This window comes from Dermacentor silvarum, chromosome 7, assembly GCF_013339745.2.
Source record: "Dermacentor silvarum isolate Dsil-2018 chromosome 7, BIME_Dsil_1.4, whole genome shotgun sequence".
NCBI classification, from domain to species: Eukaryota; Metazoa; Arthropoda; class Arachnida; order Ixodida; family Ixodidae; genus Dermacentor; species Dermacentor silvarum.
This window is the reverse complement of record NC_051160.1, coordinates 157,005,452-157,025,152: the sequence shown is the minus strand read 5'-3', so window position 1 is coordinate 157,025,152 and position 19,701 is coordinate 157,005,452. Positions and strand designations below refer to the sequence as shown.

Below are 19,701 nucleotides of genomic sequence, written 5' to 3'. Positions count from 1 at the left end.
AGCCTTCGGCGGAAGCGTCCTCTATGGTGAAGCTGTCTGAAATCCCAGAAGGCGACGACGAATACGAATTTCCCGCGTACAGACAGTATACTGCAATGTTTCAATCCCCGCCACTCGCCGAAGTCATGTCACCAGCTTCGCCTTGGGAACAGGACGATCTGAAGAAACAGAGAAAGCACAAATTTAAGAAGCATAAGGCCGCTGACGTTGCTGGAATGGCACCGGAAAGGAAAAAGACGGAGGAACAGAGTCCGCAGATGAAGGCGGTGGAAGCGGTGGGTGCAGCACCAGAAGAGAACAACCAAGCACCACACGCCATGGAGCACAACCAGGATTTCGGTTACATGTCGTGCTGCCTGACTGTCCTGTTTGTGTTGGCCGTAATGCTTCTGGTCCTAGGGCTCGCTCACGTGGTCGACCTGACTTGGTCCACGGCTGCGCCGAATATCGCTAATATCACCGTCACAGACTCGAGTGGCGCCATTCCTGGGGCCAGCTCCGGCCCCTCGTTCTGCTCGTCGGATCTCTGCAACCGCGAGGCGGACTACATCAAGTCCCTCTTGGAGGGCAGCACCGCGGGGCCATGCGAGAATTTCTACGAACACGTGTGCGCCTCCTGGGCTACGGCGCACCCGCTGGTCAAGAACAGGGGCACCGGCGCTACGGTATCGACCGACACCGTCATTCAAGATCAGCTGGTCGCCAGTCTTCTGACGCTGCTGTCGTCGAACCAGGAGCCTGACGTCAGCGTGGCCGCGTCTCTATACAATGCATGCGCTGATCGCAGCAAGGAAACCACAGCGACTGCGTCCGTGAAGCGCCTCCTTGGCTCTTGGGCGATAAAGCAGTGGCCGAGAGAAGCCGCTGCCACTACGCGAGAATCGTGGACCTTTGCCGGTCAAATTATGCGAGACCTCGGCTTAGCCACATTCCTTGATGTGATAAATGGCGCGGGGCCCGGTGAGGCCACTGTCGTCGAACTGAGCAAGCCTAAGCACGTCTTCTCGTGCAACGACGCTTTGAGACCCTCTGTGGCGATGCAGTTCCGCGACGCTGTGAGTGACATCGCCTCCGCGTTCACCCAAAACCCGGACACAGCGCTTATCGACGAAATTATGACGGTGTTCATTCGTCTCGCTTCGAGCCCGCGAGAGCCTAGCGTCTCCGAGCTCGAAGAGCTCAAGTTCGGCGGCTACGTCGTAGTTAAACTCTCCGAAGCAGACGCGGCTATCACCGACTTCTTGCGCGTGGCGTTCGACAATGCCATGTTCGATCCGACGACGACCGTGAAACTAAAGTCATCGCGGTACGTCCGGAACTACCTACCCGCGGCGCTGCGCGAACTTCCTGCCAGGGCTGTTATGAACTACGAGGCTTTCCTCGTCCTCGTTCGCTTAGCCCCGTTCCTCCCGGAAAAGCACACGGCATTGCGTCAGCTGTTCTTCATGGACCTCCGTGGTAGGACACTCGCCGATGCCGCAGACTCCAGGACGCTCTGTTTCATGGCGGTGGAGACCGTTCTGCCTTCCTGTCTCGACAAACTCTCTGCGAGCCTGTATCGTACGAGCGATGAGCGCGGGCTTATCATCGACAGGCTGGCGCATTTGGAGAACATCTTCAGCCGCCGCATTTCTAACCTGGCCTGGATAAGCGAGTACGAGGCACTCGTCTACCGCTATCAGCTCAAGCGACGGCGGGCGGCATCCTTCGGTCACGGGAACGAGTCTTGCATGGACGCCTCCTCCGCTGCCGGCTACCCGGCGGAAAAGCCCGTCGAGTTCTACCACGCTGTCGCGCGTTCCCAGCAGCGGGCGACGCTACGGGGCCAGAGCACCAGCGGCCTTCCGCCCGCCCTGTTATCTCCGATGCGGACGCATGCCAGCTACGACGCGTCGAGACGGCGCGTGCCTGTTCCGGTGGCACTGTTCAACACATCGGTACCCAGTAACGACACCCTGTTCACGCTGCACCTGTCCCGCTACGCTGTGCGCTTCTACCGCGCGCTGGTGGAGAAGCTCTTTGACGCCGCCTACGAAAGCGATTCGCTGGGGTACGTATGAGCGTACTATAGCAATTATAGGGACACTTTAGGCGCACTTCTGCCGTTGCCGTGACGTTCCTTATAAAGTCCAAGGGCAATAACATGTCGCCGCACGTCGTATGCTGTATGTGCGAGTGAAAGCGTGCGAGGGTGAGCCGACGATGGCGGCTCGATCTCGCGGGTGCAAGGGGGGAAAGCGGGGAGGCAGCGCGCAGTCTTCCGTCGCGCGCAAAGCACCAGGGAACCGTTCTGCTCCGGCGGCTGCTGCGTGTATTGCGCGGCCGCCCGGGCCCTACCGTGAAATCGATCTGCGATGGTCACAGAGTGCGAATGATGATAGCTTCGTGTGCGCTGTGTTTTCGCCGTTTAGCCCGCGTTGAAGCGAGATGCAGCACGAAGGTCAATTTGCTCGCTGCTGCTGCGGCGCTTTCTCACTAACGTTTTCTCAGCAAGTTTCCGCTGTCATTGAGTGAGATGTGTTCATGTTTGCTTGTGCGCTCGTGACACTACGCTTGTTAATTTAGTTAGTAAGCGACCGTTTACAAGTTTATATGGCCGATAAAACTACTATCCTTACTTCGTATAGCTGTCTGCTAATTTGCTATCGCAATCAATGCTTCGCCTTTCGGGAGAAACAGTAACTTTTTTTAACGTGGAACATTCGGCGCCTCACCTTCGTCAATGCGGTCGTCCAATGTTACCTCGTTTGCCCGACTGCGATAATCGGGTTGGTGGGCACGCTCGGGGAACAACTGGTGAGGCCCTTCGCTTAGAAAAAGCCTAACGCGAACTCGAACATTATCTTGCGTGTCTATCATAGGTCGGCAGTGTGGGAGAACACTCACTCACCATAATTTTTCCAGGCCCCGCACTCACTCACGTTCACACTCACCTCCACTCACACTCACAGCACTCACTCGCACTCGCACTCACTTCCACTCACACTCACAAGCACTAACTCGCACTCGCACTCACCTGCACTCACACACACAGCACTCACTCGCACTCACTTCCACTGACACTCACTGGCGCTCACTCACTCGCACTCACCTACACTCACACTCAGACACTCACACTCGCACTCATCTCCACTCACACTCACAGGCACCCACTCGCACTCGCACTCACACTCACTGGCACTCACTCGCACTCGCACTCACCTGCACTCACACTCACTGGCACTCACTCGCACTCGCACTCACTCACACTCACTGGCACTCACTCGCACTCGCATTCATCTGCACTCACACTCACTGAGTCGCACTCGCACTCACCTGCACTCACAATCACTGGTACTCATTCGCACTCGCACTCACCTGCGCTCACTCGCACTCGCACTCACCTGCACTCACACTCACTGGCACTCACTCGCACTCGCACTCACCTGCACTCACAATCACTGGCACTCACTCGCACTCACCTGCACTGACACTTACTGGTACTCGCTCGCACACGCATTCACTTACACTCACATTCACTGGCATTCACTCGCACTCACCTGCACTCACACTCACTGGCACTCACTCGCACTCACCCCTTTGAAATGAGTGCGAGTGTGAGTGAGTGCACTCATGAGTCACTGTGCCGATCTATACAGCTCACAATACGTGTATATTCATAACGAAGCTTCCAATTTAGCACATGTTGCATCGGGAGTGCGCCAAGGCAGTGTTTTGGACCCAGGTTTATTTTTAATATACATAAAAAATTTACCTTCCCGATTACATGGTAACATCCGTCTATTCGCTGACTATCGTATTTCGTACCGCGAAATTAATCACAGTGATAATCACCATACACAAAATTCTGCCTTTTCTTTGGTGTCAGGAGTGACAGATGACTCTAAATGCCGAAAAATCTGTAACGCTAACAGTAAGAAACAGACATCTGAGTTTACTTACTTTATTAATGACACACCTCTCACTTGTACATTAATTTCAGCGTAAATATGTAGGTGTCACTTTAATATACGCTGTACGATGGGAAAGCCATGTAACAAAATAACCTCAAGTGGAAATCAACGTACCTGCTGAGCACTAAACCGACTCTTCTTTCCGAGAAGACACCCTCGTCTTTCGCCCCCAGATAAAATTTGCTGGCCTACAAAATGCTTGTTCGAACAGTGCTGGAGCACGCCAATATTGTTTGGTTTCCCTACACAAAATAACTCATTGCAAGAATGGAATGGGTGCAGAGGAAGGCAATAAGGTTATGTTTTAATAAATACAAATTAACGGATTCATTGACTAAGTTATTGAAGAGAGCTGGTTTATTAACACTGCAATGTAGAGCAAAACTAGCACGACTAAAGCTTTCGTTTCATTTTATTCATGGTGACATAAACATTCACGTCAGCCCCAAACTCTCTCTGTCCATCTCTCTGTCATTGATATTACACGTGTGCATGCTTGCCGCCCATGGTCGCTAAGCTCCCCTTCGGTCGGATTAAGCCAAGAGAGCGGGAAATAGTGGGAGAGAGTGACTGTCCGTATACTTAGTCAACCACTTAACGCCGAAACAAACACAAAAAGGGAGAACAAAGTGGTATATATCATTTCATCTTCGCTTTTTCTCCATGTATGCGAGCGTGCGTGTCTGTTACTCTGTGCTAACTTGGCTAGTCCCTCTTCCGCTCTGCCTTTTTATATAAGGAGCCTGTACGTGTACGTTTAAGAGGGAAGCAGGAAGAAAATGAGGAGCCATTCCACCCTCTGAAGGCGGATGACCAGCGAAGCTGTAGCAAATCACACGGTAATTAACGTCTTCACTGAGTGGAAGTCATGGCAAAATTTGCCGGTCATGATTTGGATATGTCTGCCATCAGCGCTCCAGCCCATACATATTCCCTGGTGTATTAAAGAAAATGTCGCAGTTTTGCCCGAAAGGCGAAGCTTTGATTGCGATAGCAAATTAGTAGAGAGCTATACGAAACAAGGATAGTAGTTTAATGGGCCGTATAAACTTGTAAACATTCGCCTACAAACTAAATAGACAAGCACGGTGTCACGCGCGAACAGGTAAACATGAACGCATCTCGCTCGATGACCGCCGAAACTCGCAGTCAGAACGCTGGAGTAAGGAGGCGCAGCTATAGCCGTGAGCGAATTGACCTTCGTGCCGTCTCTCGGTTCAAAGCGAACTAAACGTCGGAAACACCGCGCATACGAAGTGACCGGCTCTAGTTGAACATTGTTCACGTCGCAAATCGCTTTGAAGAGGAGGCGCACGCACGCGCCATTTTTCCACGTCTCAGATCACTTTCGAGATACGACGCTCACGCGGCCGCCGCCGGAGCAAGACGACCCCCTCCCCCCCCCCCCCCCTCAATGCCTGACGCACGACAGAAGCAGCGCGCTTCCGCCCCGCCTTTTCCCTCGCGCGCGCGAGATTAAGCAGCAAGTGTCGGCGGACCCTCGCAAGCTTGCACTCGCACACGCAGCGTACCGCCGGCACGCTGCGACGATTTTACCGTGTTTGGAGTTCATACGGAACCTCACAACGACGTCCACGACCACGGCAGAAGTTCGCTTGGAGTGTCCATATAATTGCTGCCGCAATATAACATATCCGCTCATCTCATTATACATTGTCTCACCCATGCCTGATCCTTGGATTATTACGACCTTAGTGAGTGGTTTCTATCTTGGCATGCACAATCTGCTAGTGCGGTAAGTCATCACCGCGAGTGAGCTTGTACAAATAACGTGCCTCCATTTTTCCGCAAGCAAGGTGAACCGATATCACCTCTGCTTATCGTTCAAGCACTCACCACACATTCACACTGACTTCCACTCACAACCACTCTCATGTTCACACTCACCTGCACTCACACTCACGTTCACACTCACCTCTACACACCCAGAAGCACTCACCCCGTTCACACTCACAGCACTCAGTCACGTTCACACTCAGCTCCACTCACACAGCACTCAGTCACGTTCACACTCATCTCCACTCACACTCACAGGCACTCACCACGTTCACACTCACTTCCACTCACACTCATTGGCTCTCACCTCCACTCCCACTCACTGGCACCCACCTCCACTCACTCACACTCACCTCCACTCACACTCACCGGCACTCACTCGCACTCACTGGCACTCACGCGCACTCGCACTCACAGTCACTGGCTCGCACTCGCACTCACCTCCACTCACACTCACTACCACTCACTCGCACTCGCACTCACCTCCACTCACACAGTTCACTGGTACTCACTCGCACTCGCACTCACCTCCCCTCACACTCACAGACAATCACTCGCACTCGCACTCATCTCCACTCACACTCACTGGCACTCACTCGCACTCGCACTCACCTGCACTCACACTCACTGGCACTCACTCGCACTCACACTCACCTGCACTCACACTCACTGGCACTCACTCGCACTCACACTCACCTGCACTCACACTCACTGGCACTCGCTCGCACTCACTTCCACTCGCACTCACTGGCACTCACTCGCACTCGCACTCACCTCCACTCACACAGTTCACTGGTACTCACTCGCACTCGCACTCACCTCCCCTCACACTCACAGACAATCACTCGCACTCATCTCCACTCACACTCACTGGCACTCACTCGCACTCGCACTCACCTGCACTCACACTCACTGGCACTCACTCGCACTCACCTGCACTCCCGCTCAGTGGCACTCACTCGCACTCGCACTCACCTGCACTCACACTCAATGGCACTCACTCGCACTCGCACTCACCTGCACTCACACTCAATGGCACTCACTCGCACTCACCTGCACTCACACTCAATGGCACTCACTCGCACGCACTCACCTACACTCACACTCACTGGCACTCACTCGCACTCACCTGCACTCCCACTCAGTGGCACTCACTCGCACTCGCACTCACCTGCACTCACACTCAATGGCACTCACTCGCACTCACCTGCACTCCCACTCAGTGGCACTCACTCGCACTCGCACTCACCTGCACTCACACTCAATGGCACTCACTCGCACTCGCACTCACCTGCACTCACACTCAATGGCACTCACTCGCACTCACCTGCACTCATACTCAATGGCACTCACTCGCACGCACTCACCTACACTCACACTCACTGGCACTCACTCGCACTCGCACTCACCTGCACTCCCACTCAGTGGCACTCACTCACACTCGCACTCACCTACACTCACACTCACTCGCACTCGCACTCACCTGCACTCACACTCAATGGCACTCACTCGCACTCGCACTCACCTGCACTCACACTCAATGGCACTCACTCGCACGCACTCACCTACACTCACACTCACTAGCACTCACTCGCACTCGCACTCACCTGCACTCCCACTCAGTGGCACTCACTCGCACTCGCACTCACGCCATTGAAATGAGTGCGAGTCAGTGTGAGTGAGTGCACTCATGAGTGAGTGCGCCGTCCTATGTCACTGTCTATAGTCTAAGGTAAATTTAGGTGCAGTATAGTACATGAGCCGGTTTTCCAACTGCTAGACGTGCCTCTAAACCAGGGTTCAGCTCTTTCAAATAGTGTTCTTTGTGCTATATACCTATTAGTCGTATTGCTTCGAAACACGTGGTTGTATATAGATGCGTCCCGCGCTTGTAGACGTGGCGGATCATTGCTTTATGAAAAAAATAAAAAAAAACTATACACTTGTTAAACGCGTGCAGACGCTGCGTTTAACAAGTGTATAGTGTCAGCGCGGTCACTGACGAGAGAGATTGAGCACTTCAAGATATGGGGTCTGTCCTTATTTTAGGTAGCCATGTACAGTCTTGGCTCGACCGGCCTTTCGACTTGCAGGAGTTGATCTTGAGGTAGGGAGCTGGGCAGCAGTATCTGCCACTTCTAAGTGGAAAGGGAAGGTGGTGGTAGGTCTGGGTTGACGCACTCCCCTGTGATGTGTCTGAGTGTGCCTGGTTGATTGCGGAATTTACATTGGGGGTTGGATTGTGTGCGGAATAGCAGATTCATCTTTATTGGACGAGGAAATGTGTTAGTCTGTATTAATCGGGGTCTGGTTTCCTTGCTTTTCGTGAGGGTTGGGTGCGGTGCAGGGAGTGTTCTACTGAGTGTACTGTTGTGTAATTTCTTAGTAGGTCGTGAGGTGTGGGAGTTCCAGTGTCCATTCCGTTGCCTGGTGGGCAAGATCTCGGGCCGTGAGATGGGCGTGTTGGTTGCCTATCATGGAGGAGTGGGCCGGGGTCCACGCGATGTGGACTCTTCCTGTTCGGTACCTTGTTTTGTTAGATGCGTAGCGTCGTGGGTTTCACCAAGCCTGACTGCTGCATCTGTCTCGTGAATCCGTGGCTATGCTGGATGTTCTGGTTAGGGTGAGGGCAAGTGTGATGGTAAGCTCTTCTGTATCTTTTGTCGTTGCTCGTGGGATGGAGGAGCTGGTCAGGTGCTAGCGCCTGTCCGTCACCACGGCCACCATGGCTCTTTTGACAGTCTAGTGGCTGCGTTGGGGTACGTTGTTGTGGGGATTCGTGAATACGCATTTAGTGCTTGTGCTTTTGCCTCTCTGTGACCCTGTTGGCGATTCGAGTACATGTTTCGAGGGGTCGGGTGCATAATTACGTGTTGATGCCACGATTCCGGAAGTTCCTGCGGCTGAGGCTGGTCTCGCGGAACCCACATGAGTTTGGCCAGCACTTTGCGGCTGGTCCGTGTGTGAGCTAGCCTTGCCCTTTTATTTGAAAAATAATGTGAGTTCAGCTCAGTGAGTTTCTTCACGGTGTTATACGTAGCCACATACAGAGCAACGTGATGATAGGTGCACTCACAGGTAATCCGAGTTCTTGTTTCGTGTCTTGCGTATGAGCACGTCGAAATTTCCTTGTTTCGCTTTGCTAAGGGTGAAGTAAGGTGCAGCGTAGTTAATAGGTGAGATTACGAAGGCTTGGAGTAACCTGACTGTGTCGCCCTCTTTCATGCTTCTCGGTCGGTTCGTGACCCTGCGTGCAGTACGCATGACTTGCTCGGAAGTATTTGTGAGTTGTTGCATCATTGCATTGTTCTTGCCGTCCGCCTGGATGAGCAGGCGTAGGACTTGAGGGACTTGCTTGGCTTAATGTCATGCCCTCGAAGACAACCTTGATGTCGTCATAGCCATTCGTGGTTGTGCGTCCTCACCAGGAGAACCTCGGACTTCTGTGATGAGCAGGACAGCCCGCAGATCTTTGCGTATCGATTGACCGTTTCGGCACCGAGCTGGAGCGTGTCCTGCACGCCTAAAATGTTCGAGATTTGGCAGGCGTTCTCTTGATATCTGATGCGTCGCCTACAACCTCTATCAGCTCTGTTCAGAACATTGAATAGAGATGGACTCGATTGTTGGCCTGCGCCTTCTATATCCATGGCGACGGAATTCCCTTCTTCAGCGTGCGAGTCGGAGCCTTCTCGGGCGTCTCGCTCTTCAATGTTTGCACTTTGGCTCTACCACCTGTCAATAAATCCACACTGAAGAACTGAAAAGCAGCAAAGTCTAAGCGCAGCCTAAGTAGCCTTGGAAAGAGAAACAACAGTTCACCATTGAAGTTCAGCTTCTTCAAGCAACAAAGGCTACTTTTATCTGAGCCAAGTAGTCAAAGGGCGGCTGGTTCGTGATAAAAAAATCTCCAGACAAATGAAACTGTGGTTAGAGCGCATACTGTAGGCATTCTTAAGTCACGAATGGCAGCGCATATAGCAATATTCCTGAAATTAAGTATAAAATCAATGCATTATGTCAGTACTAGTATATAATTTGCGGGGCCCAAACCTAAAATAAGAGATAAATAATTGAAATGACAAAGAAGCTAAAGATCGGGCAACTAGTGATGAAACAGTAGGAGAATCTGGGCAGCTGCAGCTGTACAACGTAACACTATTCCATTCTGAACTTATTATAAACTCCTGAAGCCCTCGTGATGTACGTAACCACGGACGCAAGCATCGGGCAACGTTGTTTGAACAGCCCAATAAAGCCCTCTCCTCGTTTATAGGAGGCCAAGTTTGTTTGCTTTCAACGCGAATAGCATTGCCTACTTTGATACGTTTTTAAAGCGAAGATTTCTTTTCCTTGGACTTTTGGACTGCTGCTGCCGCTGTATTGCAGGCCGCGTCGGGATGTACATGGTTCAGATCGTGTAGATACATGGCAGGAGCGCGGCAGAGAAAGAAAGGCGACGCGAGGAACTCGTTCAGACTTTTCCATCGACTTGCCACCATGCCCTCTGAAGCTCCCTGGTTGGCGCCACAATACCTCTCGACTGCTGTAATTATCCGTGACCCCCCAGAAAAGCATTGCAGAACCTTGGCACTAAGTGCAACAGTACAGAGGGGAGGTAGTTAGAATGGTAGAGAGGAGGCAGAGAATGGGTAGAACCGACGCAGTCACGAATAACAGCTTCGCCCGCAGCTCGTATACATTGGGGAGGGCGGGATATGGAAAAGGAGACGTAAGAAGGCAAGGAAGCACAACAGCAGTTGGAGACAAACTAGATAAATTTAGGCTACGCTATGGTGCTGCGCTACGCTATACGGTTTGTACTATTTCTGAAAAATAAACACCGTGCAAATTTGCCGAGTGGGAAACTGGCGTAGAGCATGTGGACGCAAAGCCGCATTAAAGCACCGCAGCGTCTAGGCGACACTATGCTGAAGCGGCCGCCCTTCAAACGAGCACTTCTGCACCGTCACGGTAGCTTTGTGGCAATGGGTTCGATCCCGATCGCGGCAGCCGCATTTTGTCGGAGGCTAAATGCAAAAACGCCCGTGTACTCAGATTTTGGTGCACGTTATGGAATCCCAGGGGATAAAAATTAAAGTACAGTCCCCCACTGCCGCGTGCCTCATGATCAGATTGTGGGGTTGGCACGTAAAGCCGCTAACTTAATTAAAGTTTAACACTTCTGTCACGATGCATTGATCAGTGTGAGAAAGACAGCACTAACGTTCTCGCAAGCTATCAACAATGGCGCACGAGAACGCTTCAAGCAGACACGTGTTGTTGTGTGTTCTGTGTACTACGTAGACAAATACAAGTAGTGTACGCAAGTAACGTTTAATACCGACTCACCAGTGACCACTCTAGTATGGCAATAAACGCTAATGAACTGAAACGTTCGCCGTGAACACCTCCTCCAGTTATCGTCAATCAATGCAAACAGCTCAAAAAGCTTCGCTTACGTCGATTGCCACAGTGCGTGGGATCCGCATGATTTTCTTTTTTAATTTAATTGGCTGACATGAGGCGAAGAGCGCGCAGGAGTAGAGCGAGGATTTCCGTGGGATTGAGCTAGTGCAGTGAAAGACCGGGTGAGGAGAGTGATGCCGGCGTCTGCGATTGGTCCGGTTCCTCTTGCTTAGTTTGCAGAGACCGATGGAAACTCGCGGTGGCGTGCAACGGAAACTTAAATATGGCGCTATAATGGGTCTGCGGAGAACAACAGTAGGCAGAGCGATGCCGTATACGTGCCGAAAGGGCACGAAAGCATTATGCTACCACGCAAAAATGTTTATTATACGCAAAGAAATGCATTCTCGCCGGTGGCTCCGCGTGGCCATTGCCAGAGATGGGCAGCCATCTTCTATTACTTTTGAAACGGAGCCCCACTTTCAGGCGATGCCGAAAAAATTTGGTTTTTCTCGGTTTATTAATGCATATTTAATGAGTGCATGCCACTTTGACGTGGTGAGTTCTTGCAATTTTGTAACGTCGCGTTACAGACAGGCGAAATGGGGCACCCAGAAAAAAATTTGAGCTAGCGGTGCACTAATGACGAAAAATGCGTTGAATCGGAAGGAATCTTTTGTTCGACGCAATCACGTGTAATGAGTGTGTACACGTCATATCAGATGGGGAGTTTTCGCAGTTTTCGCAACGTCGCGTGACAGACAGGTCAAGTGGGCGTGGTTCGAATTTGAATTTATTTGCTGCAAACTGCAACAAAGGCAGTGGTGCGGGTGACAAGGAAAAGATGTTTAGGACAGTTTGAGGGGACCTGGTCACCACAACATTTGAGCAGCACACGAAGGTTCTGTGAAGAATACAATACAATAATTTATACATTGTTTCATCCAGCAGTTTCTAGAAATCAAACACGTGCCTACAAAAAGAGCAAGTTCGATCAAATCAGGCAAATTGTAATGAAGCGCCATAAAGCAGCATGATATAATGCAATACCCCCTAAAAAACGTTCAAGGCTCCGCGCAAAATTGTATTATACAGGCTGGAAGGACTTAATCGAAGCGGCCGCTTATTCAAAAACATACTGTAGTTCACTTGATGAGTTCACTTTTGATGAGATTCGGAAACTTGCAAGAATTGGAGGGAGTCGGCGTCGGAGAGGATTTGGTCCTGCTAGTAGGTACAAACGCCCACCGACGCGCACCGCTTCGGTGTCTGTGTTGTAAATATATCAGTTGACCCACCAGCTGCTGTATGTCGTGTAACGGTGTCCGTGGTGTGGAGGATAATTTACTTTGACGGGTGGGGCGTGCGTTGGGCACAAGAGCACTAATTTGTTACGGGCTTGGCCACTATACTGCTGCAAGGTGTATCCTTCCACGCATTAGCCCCACCAATGCAAACTTGCTAATGTCTAGAGCAGTCTCGCCGTTTCCAGACGTATATTGCGCCGATGTCTTGGGGAGGTGGCAGCTGGCGTGTGCCCTTCTTTTGATGATTACCCTGTTGATGTGTTCGCATCAGCACGACTGATGCCCAGAGGGAAAATAGAAATCTTACAGTTTCGCCCCCCCCCCTCCTCCTAACGTTCCCCCACGGAGCCTCTGGGGGAGTAAAGTGCCCCCCCCCCCTCCTCCCGCCGGAGCGTCGCGCGCGACTGGGACGACGGCCTGCCTCCTTCCCACGTCTCTCTCTTGCGTGCACGAGATTGAGCCGCGATCGCCGGCTCACCCTCGCATGCTTTCATTCGCACATACAGACCACGGGGCGTGGCGACGATTTTATCACCCTTGGACTTTTTATACGGAACCACATGGAGACAGCGACGACGACGGCCACGGCAGAAATGCGCTTGGAGTGTCCGTATAATAGCTATCGCAATAATAATGAGCTATGCTGGAATAGACTGGCTTGCCGTTAGCGAAGTCTTTAAGCCAGAGAAGACGCAAGAACAATAGATGAGTTCGGAGTTCCCGCTCTAGCTCTTCGGGAGGCACAGCAGCTTCTCGCGGCAGCATTATCGTGTATCAATAAACAAGGAATGCATGGCATTTCTAAAGGGACAAAATTTCCAGCTCAACGAATTTTGAGAACTTTAGAATAGAAAGAAAAATGACCCAAATGTGCGAAAGTTCGTGACGTCATACTAACGTGCCGGTGCTGCAGGTCGGGCGCGAAATTCTAAAACGAAAAGCTTTGGCCTTAATTTCCTGCGCTAAGAAGCTGTCTTTTCCTGCTAGATAAGTTTATATCGAGACTTTAAAAAAAAAGAGAACATGGCTAGAACTCAAGCGCTGACAGTCATGCTGGGGGCGCAGTTCCGCAGATGACCTTCAGAGGCGCCTGGAGATTCTTCTGAACTGCTTCGAGGAAGACCTCGGACAGCTGCCGGGTAGTCTCCAACGCCCAACGCCGCCGCCAGACCCTGCGCTGTCCAGGGGCGCAGTGCTTGAGCAGACGGTGGCACTGCAGATTGCATACGGCGCTTTCAAGGTGCGCTTCCCCGATAGACCATTGTCCCAAGTTGCGAGCGCGCGCCTTCTCTGCATCGCATGTGTGCCCTACTTATGGCGCCACTGGTCGTGCTTCAGATAAAAGAAAAATCACCAGCCTTTCCCCTGTCGAGAAAAGGGGGGTAAACGAAGCTTGTCCTGTATGTATCTGACCTTCGTCAGGGTAACGTAAAGTTCACGACATGTCACGGTAATAAAACATAAACGTTTATTAAATGAGGGAAGGAAACATTACAGCGCAACGGAAGGAAAAGTTGCACGAAAGGGAAACAAAAGTAGAAGGAAAGGAAAGGGAACGAAAAGTAGCATGAAAGAGAAGGGAAAGTAGTAGGTCAAGTACACACACGACAAGCTTCGCTTACCCCCATTTTCTCGACAGGGGAAGGGCTGGTCATTTTCTTTCTCTCTCTCTTTCTTTATCTCTTTCTTTATTTCTCTCTCCCCTTCTCTTTCTCACTTTCTCTTTCTCTTTCATTCTTTTTTGTCCTTGGTATGTGCCATTGAGCCCTTCCTGCACTATCGCCAGGATCGGCCCACTTTTCAGCGTGACACCACCACCACCGCCGAAACTTGTGGGCCTATAAAGCTTCGCTTTAAAAAAATGCTAGTTGCACATGCTGTGGTTGTTTTTTGTGCCACGTCTGCACTTTCAGTGTCGTAAAACAGGCAAAGTGTGTTCGTGCATACCTTCTCTTTACTTCAATTTCGTTGCAAAAGTCACTATACGCCGTGGCTTGGCAAACAGCATCGCAAGTATGCTGGCTGACAATTATAAAAAGAGCAATGTCCAGTTTTAATGCCACTACTGCGCGGTTCGCTTCAGGAGATCATGCGCCCAGCCCTTGTTACACACGAGGTCCCATTGCGCACACATTCAGGGAAATTACACCCTCGAGGGTGGATTGGACAATGATCGAAACGCCCTTTTTGCACCCGCACTTTCCCTGAACATATTTAAAGTGGCTGCATTTGTTAGCAGAACACCCATAGTCAACCCTTTCATTAATTTGAGGATGCTAAAACGGTGTTTCGTGAGAAACATACACCTTACAGAACTTAAGGGCGCCCGGGCACTTCAACATTTCCCAGTGGTTTGCGCGAAGTCATTGTTAGATCACGTCGTATTGGTCACAGTATATGCAATGGATGTCAACCTGCTACCTCACGTATAGGGCTTTCCCACTTGTGAAGTGTAAACACGTAGCTGTTTCTTTACCACTGGCTTCGTTGAAGTTTTCAGCTTGGTGTTGTTTTATAGATCAGTTGCCAATCATCAGCGAATCATATTGTCAGCCAATCATATGGGTCAATAGACTCATGTTCTTTCTAGTGTAGCATAGAGGCCGGCGCAATATTACGCGCATTAAGTGTTGCGCCATGTCATGCAATATTGGCTGGCACAAACATTCGAATGTGCATGCGGAGCAACCCTCTACCAATAGGAACACAGGCATTTTTATGGAGCTGGCACGGTCGTAAAGTGGAAAGACAAATACTTTTTTGCTCTTCTTACTTCCTGCATTTAACATCATAGTGCTAGCTTCGCTTGAATTGTTTCACGTTGGTGCTAATTCATAGATAATCTGAAGCACTAGAGAGCGTGTCATCAGCCTGTCAGAGCAGATATAAGCGCCACTGCACTCTAACGTTGCAGTATTGTTCCCGCTAGTTGTGTAGCCGCAGTGGTATACAGAGAGGTAACACGGCTTCTGACTATATTTAGGTACAGAGTTCGGATCCCACGCAGGGTGGCATTATTTCTTTTTTTTTACTTCACTTTTTAATGCGTAGCATTCTTTGCCGATTTCAGTCACTCTTAGAGAACCCGCAGTGGTAACGTAGTGGCTTTGGCATTGTGCTCTTAAGCCCGATCGCGCGCAATCTAATCCCAGCCGCGGCGGCCGCATTTCGACGGGGGGGGGAGGGGGGGGGGGAATGCAAGAACGCCCGTGTGCCGGGCATTTGTCGCAAGTTAAAGAACCCCAGCTGGTCAGAATTAATCCTGAGTCCGCCACTACAGCGTGAGTCATGACCACGTCGGTATTTTGGCACGTACAACCCAAGAATTTAATTATTTTAAACTCTGAGCGTATCTGTCAATGTTTATCTAGCCTCCTACTCCACTGCGCATGGCAGTTCCTTTACCAACTTGGGGAGTCGCCAGTAATTTGGGCTCGTGTTGCGATGTCGTCGCAGTCACTGCATCGTCGTCATTCGAGCTTCGTCATCACATTTTCTCCTCTGATTCTCGCGTACTACCTGAGCTGAAGCCAGGTGGAGCGCATAAGATCCGGGTACCTTGGCTGCGCAACACCTGGTCGTGGTTGCGTCCGCACGAACAGCGATTCAAAAGCAAGTTTTCCACGAGCAGTGATCTCCGATCGCTGGATAGCAACGCGCCGCCTCCTCGTTCTTCCACACGCTCGCACCGGACTTTCAGGGCCATTCTCGTATACAGTATACTAGGCATCCAGGCCGGCTCTTTCGTGCTGCACAGTGGAGTCTGATTACGACAACGACGCGCTAAACTCGAACATGGCAGAGTCATTACAGCGACCCGAATTGACGACCCCGTCTTTTGACGCTAACAAAGAAGCGCTTAGAGGGCCACAGTTTCATTGAAAAGTGCGTCTAATCGGTGTTTGCGTTCCTCAGTGATTTAGCCACTGGATGATGGCGTACTACTGGGATACTACTTGCACAGAGGAAGAGCAAGCAGCTTAGGCACGCCCACACTCTTTCTGACCCTCAGCATGTTCGAGATCCACAACGAGCGCCTGTTCGAACTCATCGAGAAAGTGAGAGCTGGTCGAAGCGCACCGCCGTATACGGTCGACGCCATAGCTGTAGCTACTCGCGAAATGCTTTGCATAACGATTCCTACAGTACGTGGGATATGCATAATTCCTTTTTTTTTTCTAAACGTCTCGGAAAACACTTTGAGATAACTTCGGCGCACGTTAAAAGACTAGGGTATATATAATGATAGAATAAAATATTGATACATGCATATTGCATGTTTCTTGTGGACGATGCGCGCGGGCTCCCCGACGAAGATGACGAACTGCTCCTTGCTCTCGAACTGTCGGCTGAACTAGCCAGCGTTGCAGTTGTCTTTAGTAAATGTACATTGTAAATAGTCTCCAGTGCTTAATCCTTCGTTGGCGTAACATTCTGATAGAGAGTGCCGTTCCCCGTCCTCGCCACGGAGCTCCGCAGCGGCCGCACCGTCCAGCTTTTCACCATGGCTCCCGGTGCTCCGCTCCGTCGTAACCGTCGCCGATAACCGGACATTCCTCCCCCTCCTCAATTTTGGCCTGACAAAGCAAGTTCTACCCCAAGGCATATCGGCTGCAACGCTGCGTGCTATAAGAGATGACCACGTTACGACGTTTGTAGATGTCTGCTCCGATTCTTCACCATTCCCACAGAATGCTATTTGCCCTGACGCAACATTTAGTCCCATGATTACTGCGGTCCTATTGCCTGAACAAGCAGCAGCTCTCTGTCGCCTTTTCGTTTCCTACCACGACATCTTCGACCTCAACAACTGATCGACAATTGGGCCAGAATTAATTGTTAAGCACCACATAAATACTGGTGATGCCAGTCCTATTCATCGCCGACCATATCGAGTTTCTGCTTCAGAGCGTAAGGTTATTCAAGATAAAGTCAACAAGATGCTTGCCAGAGGCATTGTTGAACTCTCGTCGAGCCCTTGGGCGTCGCCCGCTGTGCTTAATTGTTGAAAAGAAAGATCCGGCACGTGGAGTTCTGCGTAGATTATCGTCATGAACCGAATTACCAAGAAAGACGTCTACCACTTGCCTCGCATTGCCGACGCCCTCGATTGTCTCTACGGTGCCAACTAGTTTTCATGAATAGACCTTCGGTCTGGGTATTGGCAAATTTCTGTGGATGAAGAGGACCAAGAGAAGACCGCGTTTGTCACCCCTGATGGCCTATATCAATTCAAAGTTCTGCCATTGGGTCTATGCAACGACCCAGCAACGTTTGAACGTATGATGGACTATTTGCTTCAAGGGTTCGAATGGTCAACATGCCTCTGCTACCTAGACGACGCCCTCGTATTTTCGCCTACATTTGAGATACACCTTGAGCGCTTATCAGCTGTTCTTAAAGTCTTCCGCGAGGCTGGGCTCCAACTAAATTCATCGAAGTGTCACTTCGGTCGTCGGCAGATTACAGTGCTGGGCCACCTCGTCGATGCTTCCAGTATTCAACCAGACCCGGACTAAATTCACGCTGTCACGTCTTTTCCTTTACCTCAGACTGTCAAAGCCGTCCAAAGTTTTGTAGGACTGTGCTCCTACTTGCGACGGTTCGTTTAAGACTTCGCAGCGATTGGCCGACCACTTACTAATCTTCTGAAAAAGGACGTGCCGTTTACGTAGGGTCTCGATCAAACTGCCGCGTTTGCCCACCTGACCAACATTCTCACCACGCCACCTCTACTGGCCCACGTTGACGCGTCCTCTCGTACAGAGGTCCGTAGTTCGATGCCAGTGGTCACGGTATCGGAGCCGTCTTAGTCCAACGCCAACAGGGACAGAATCGTGTTATCGCCTACGCTAGCCGCCTCCTCACAGCAGCGGAGCGCAACTATTCGATTACAGATCGTGAATGCCTGGCTCTCGTCTGGGCGGTTTCCACATTCCGCCCGTACTTGTATGGCACGCACTTCTCTGTAATCACGGACCACGCGCTCTGCTGGCTTTCCTCACTCAAGGATCCTGCCGGCCTGCTTGGTCGCTGGGCTCTGCGGCTACAAGAATATTCTTATGCAGTAGTGTACAAGTCGGGCCGCCGACATCAAGACGCAGACTGTCTATCACGCTATCCAGTGGACGAACCACCCGCCGACCCTGACACCAATGTCGCCGATCTCGCCGTTATAAGACGCTGACATGCCGTGCGGTCTAGATTCTAGCGACTCTAGTGCGGTCGACGCTCGTTCGCTTTCATTTAAAAATAGCAGGGGTGTACAGATTGCTCCTTGGGCCTGAACATTCTGAGCAGCTATAGGTAGTTCTCACTTTCTGTTTGGGTCCCTTCCACTTTGCACTGTGTGCAGAAATGGAAATAAATTTGTCATTGTCAATGTTTTCTACAACTGATACTGCGCGTAATGGCGCTTTGGCTATTCAATTATTATTTTAACACGATGCCGCTGTTTTTCTGTTACCTCTCCAGGAACTTCTGGCGGTTCAGCGTTCTCGTGTCGACGACCGCCGGTACGCCAAGCTCCCGGACATGTCGTCCGAGCGTCTCTTCCTGGTGTACTACGCTCTGGACAACTGCGAGACCAGCAACGAGGACCACCTGGAGCACGAGGGACACTTGCTGCCCGCCGCGTACCGCGTCAACCTTCCGCTGCGCCACCTGGTGGAGTTCGCGCACGTCTTCGGCTGCCGCCCGGACTCGGAGGGCATGACGCGGTTCCCGCTTGGCAGGCGCTCCTCCTGCGCCGTTGTCCTGCCCGACTCGTGGTCGGCCATGGACGGCCATGGCCGCTAGGTCGAGCCACCGACGCGCTCCTGAGTAGCGTCGTCCCAACGTCGTCGTCATGCATTTAGGGGCCGCATTATAGACGGTAGCAGAACGAGTCGCTGGATGCTCGTAATGCGATACCGATCGAGGACTATAGTGCAGAGACGCTTATGAGACAAAACTTTGCGGATATATACTTTCACGCATTTATTTCGACTCTCTGATCAGTCAGCCTGCTTTCTAATCAGTGTGTTTCTCAACGTATTTTTTTTTCAGGCAGTTGTGGTTCCAAGTCGGCTGCGGTTGACCCATTAGACACATCTTACTAAGGCCACCACTATTACTACTCTTCGAAATGCCACTATACAGTTCCGTACCTGTCGCTCCGCGTCTCAGTAACGCTGTTCCAGCGCTGCTTCTTTCTTTATTATTTTTTAAATCTTGTTCCCTGCGGCAATAATAGT

General features: G+C 51.1%; 1 protein-coding gene across 1 annotated transcript; it reads left to right on the top strand.

The window, feature by feature from the left end:
- Positions 1-905: 905 nt before the first annotated feature.
- LOC119459295 (uncharacterized) lies at positions 906-19,385 on the top strand. The gene is made up of 3 exons (XM_037721105.2): positions 906-2,050; positions 13,532-13,706; positions 18,941-19,385. Exons 1-3 carry the CDS (start codon positions 906-908, stop codon positions 19,262-19,264), a joined length of 1,644 nt encoding a protein of 547 aa, XP_037577033.2. The 3' UTR covers positions 19,265-19,385.
- The last annotated feature ends 316 nt before the right edge of the window (positions 19,386-19,701 follow it).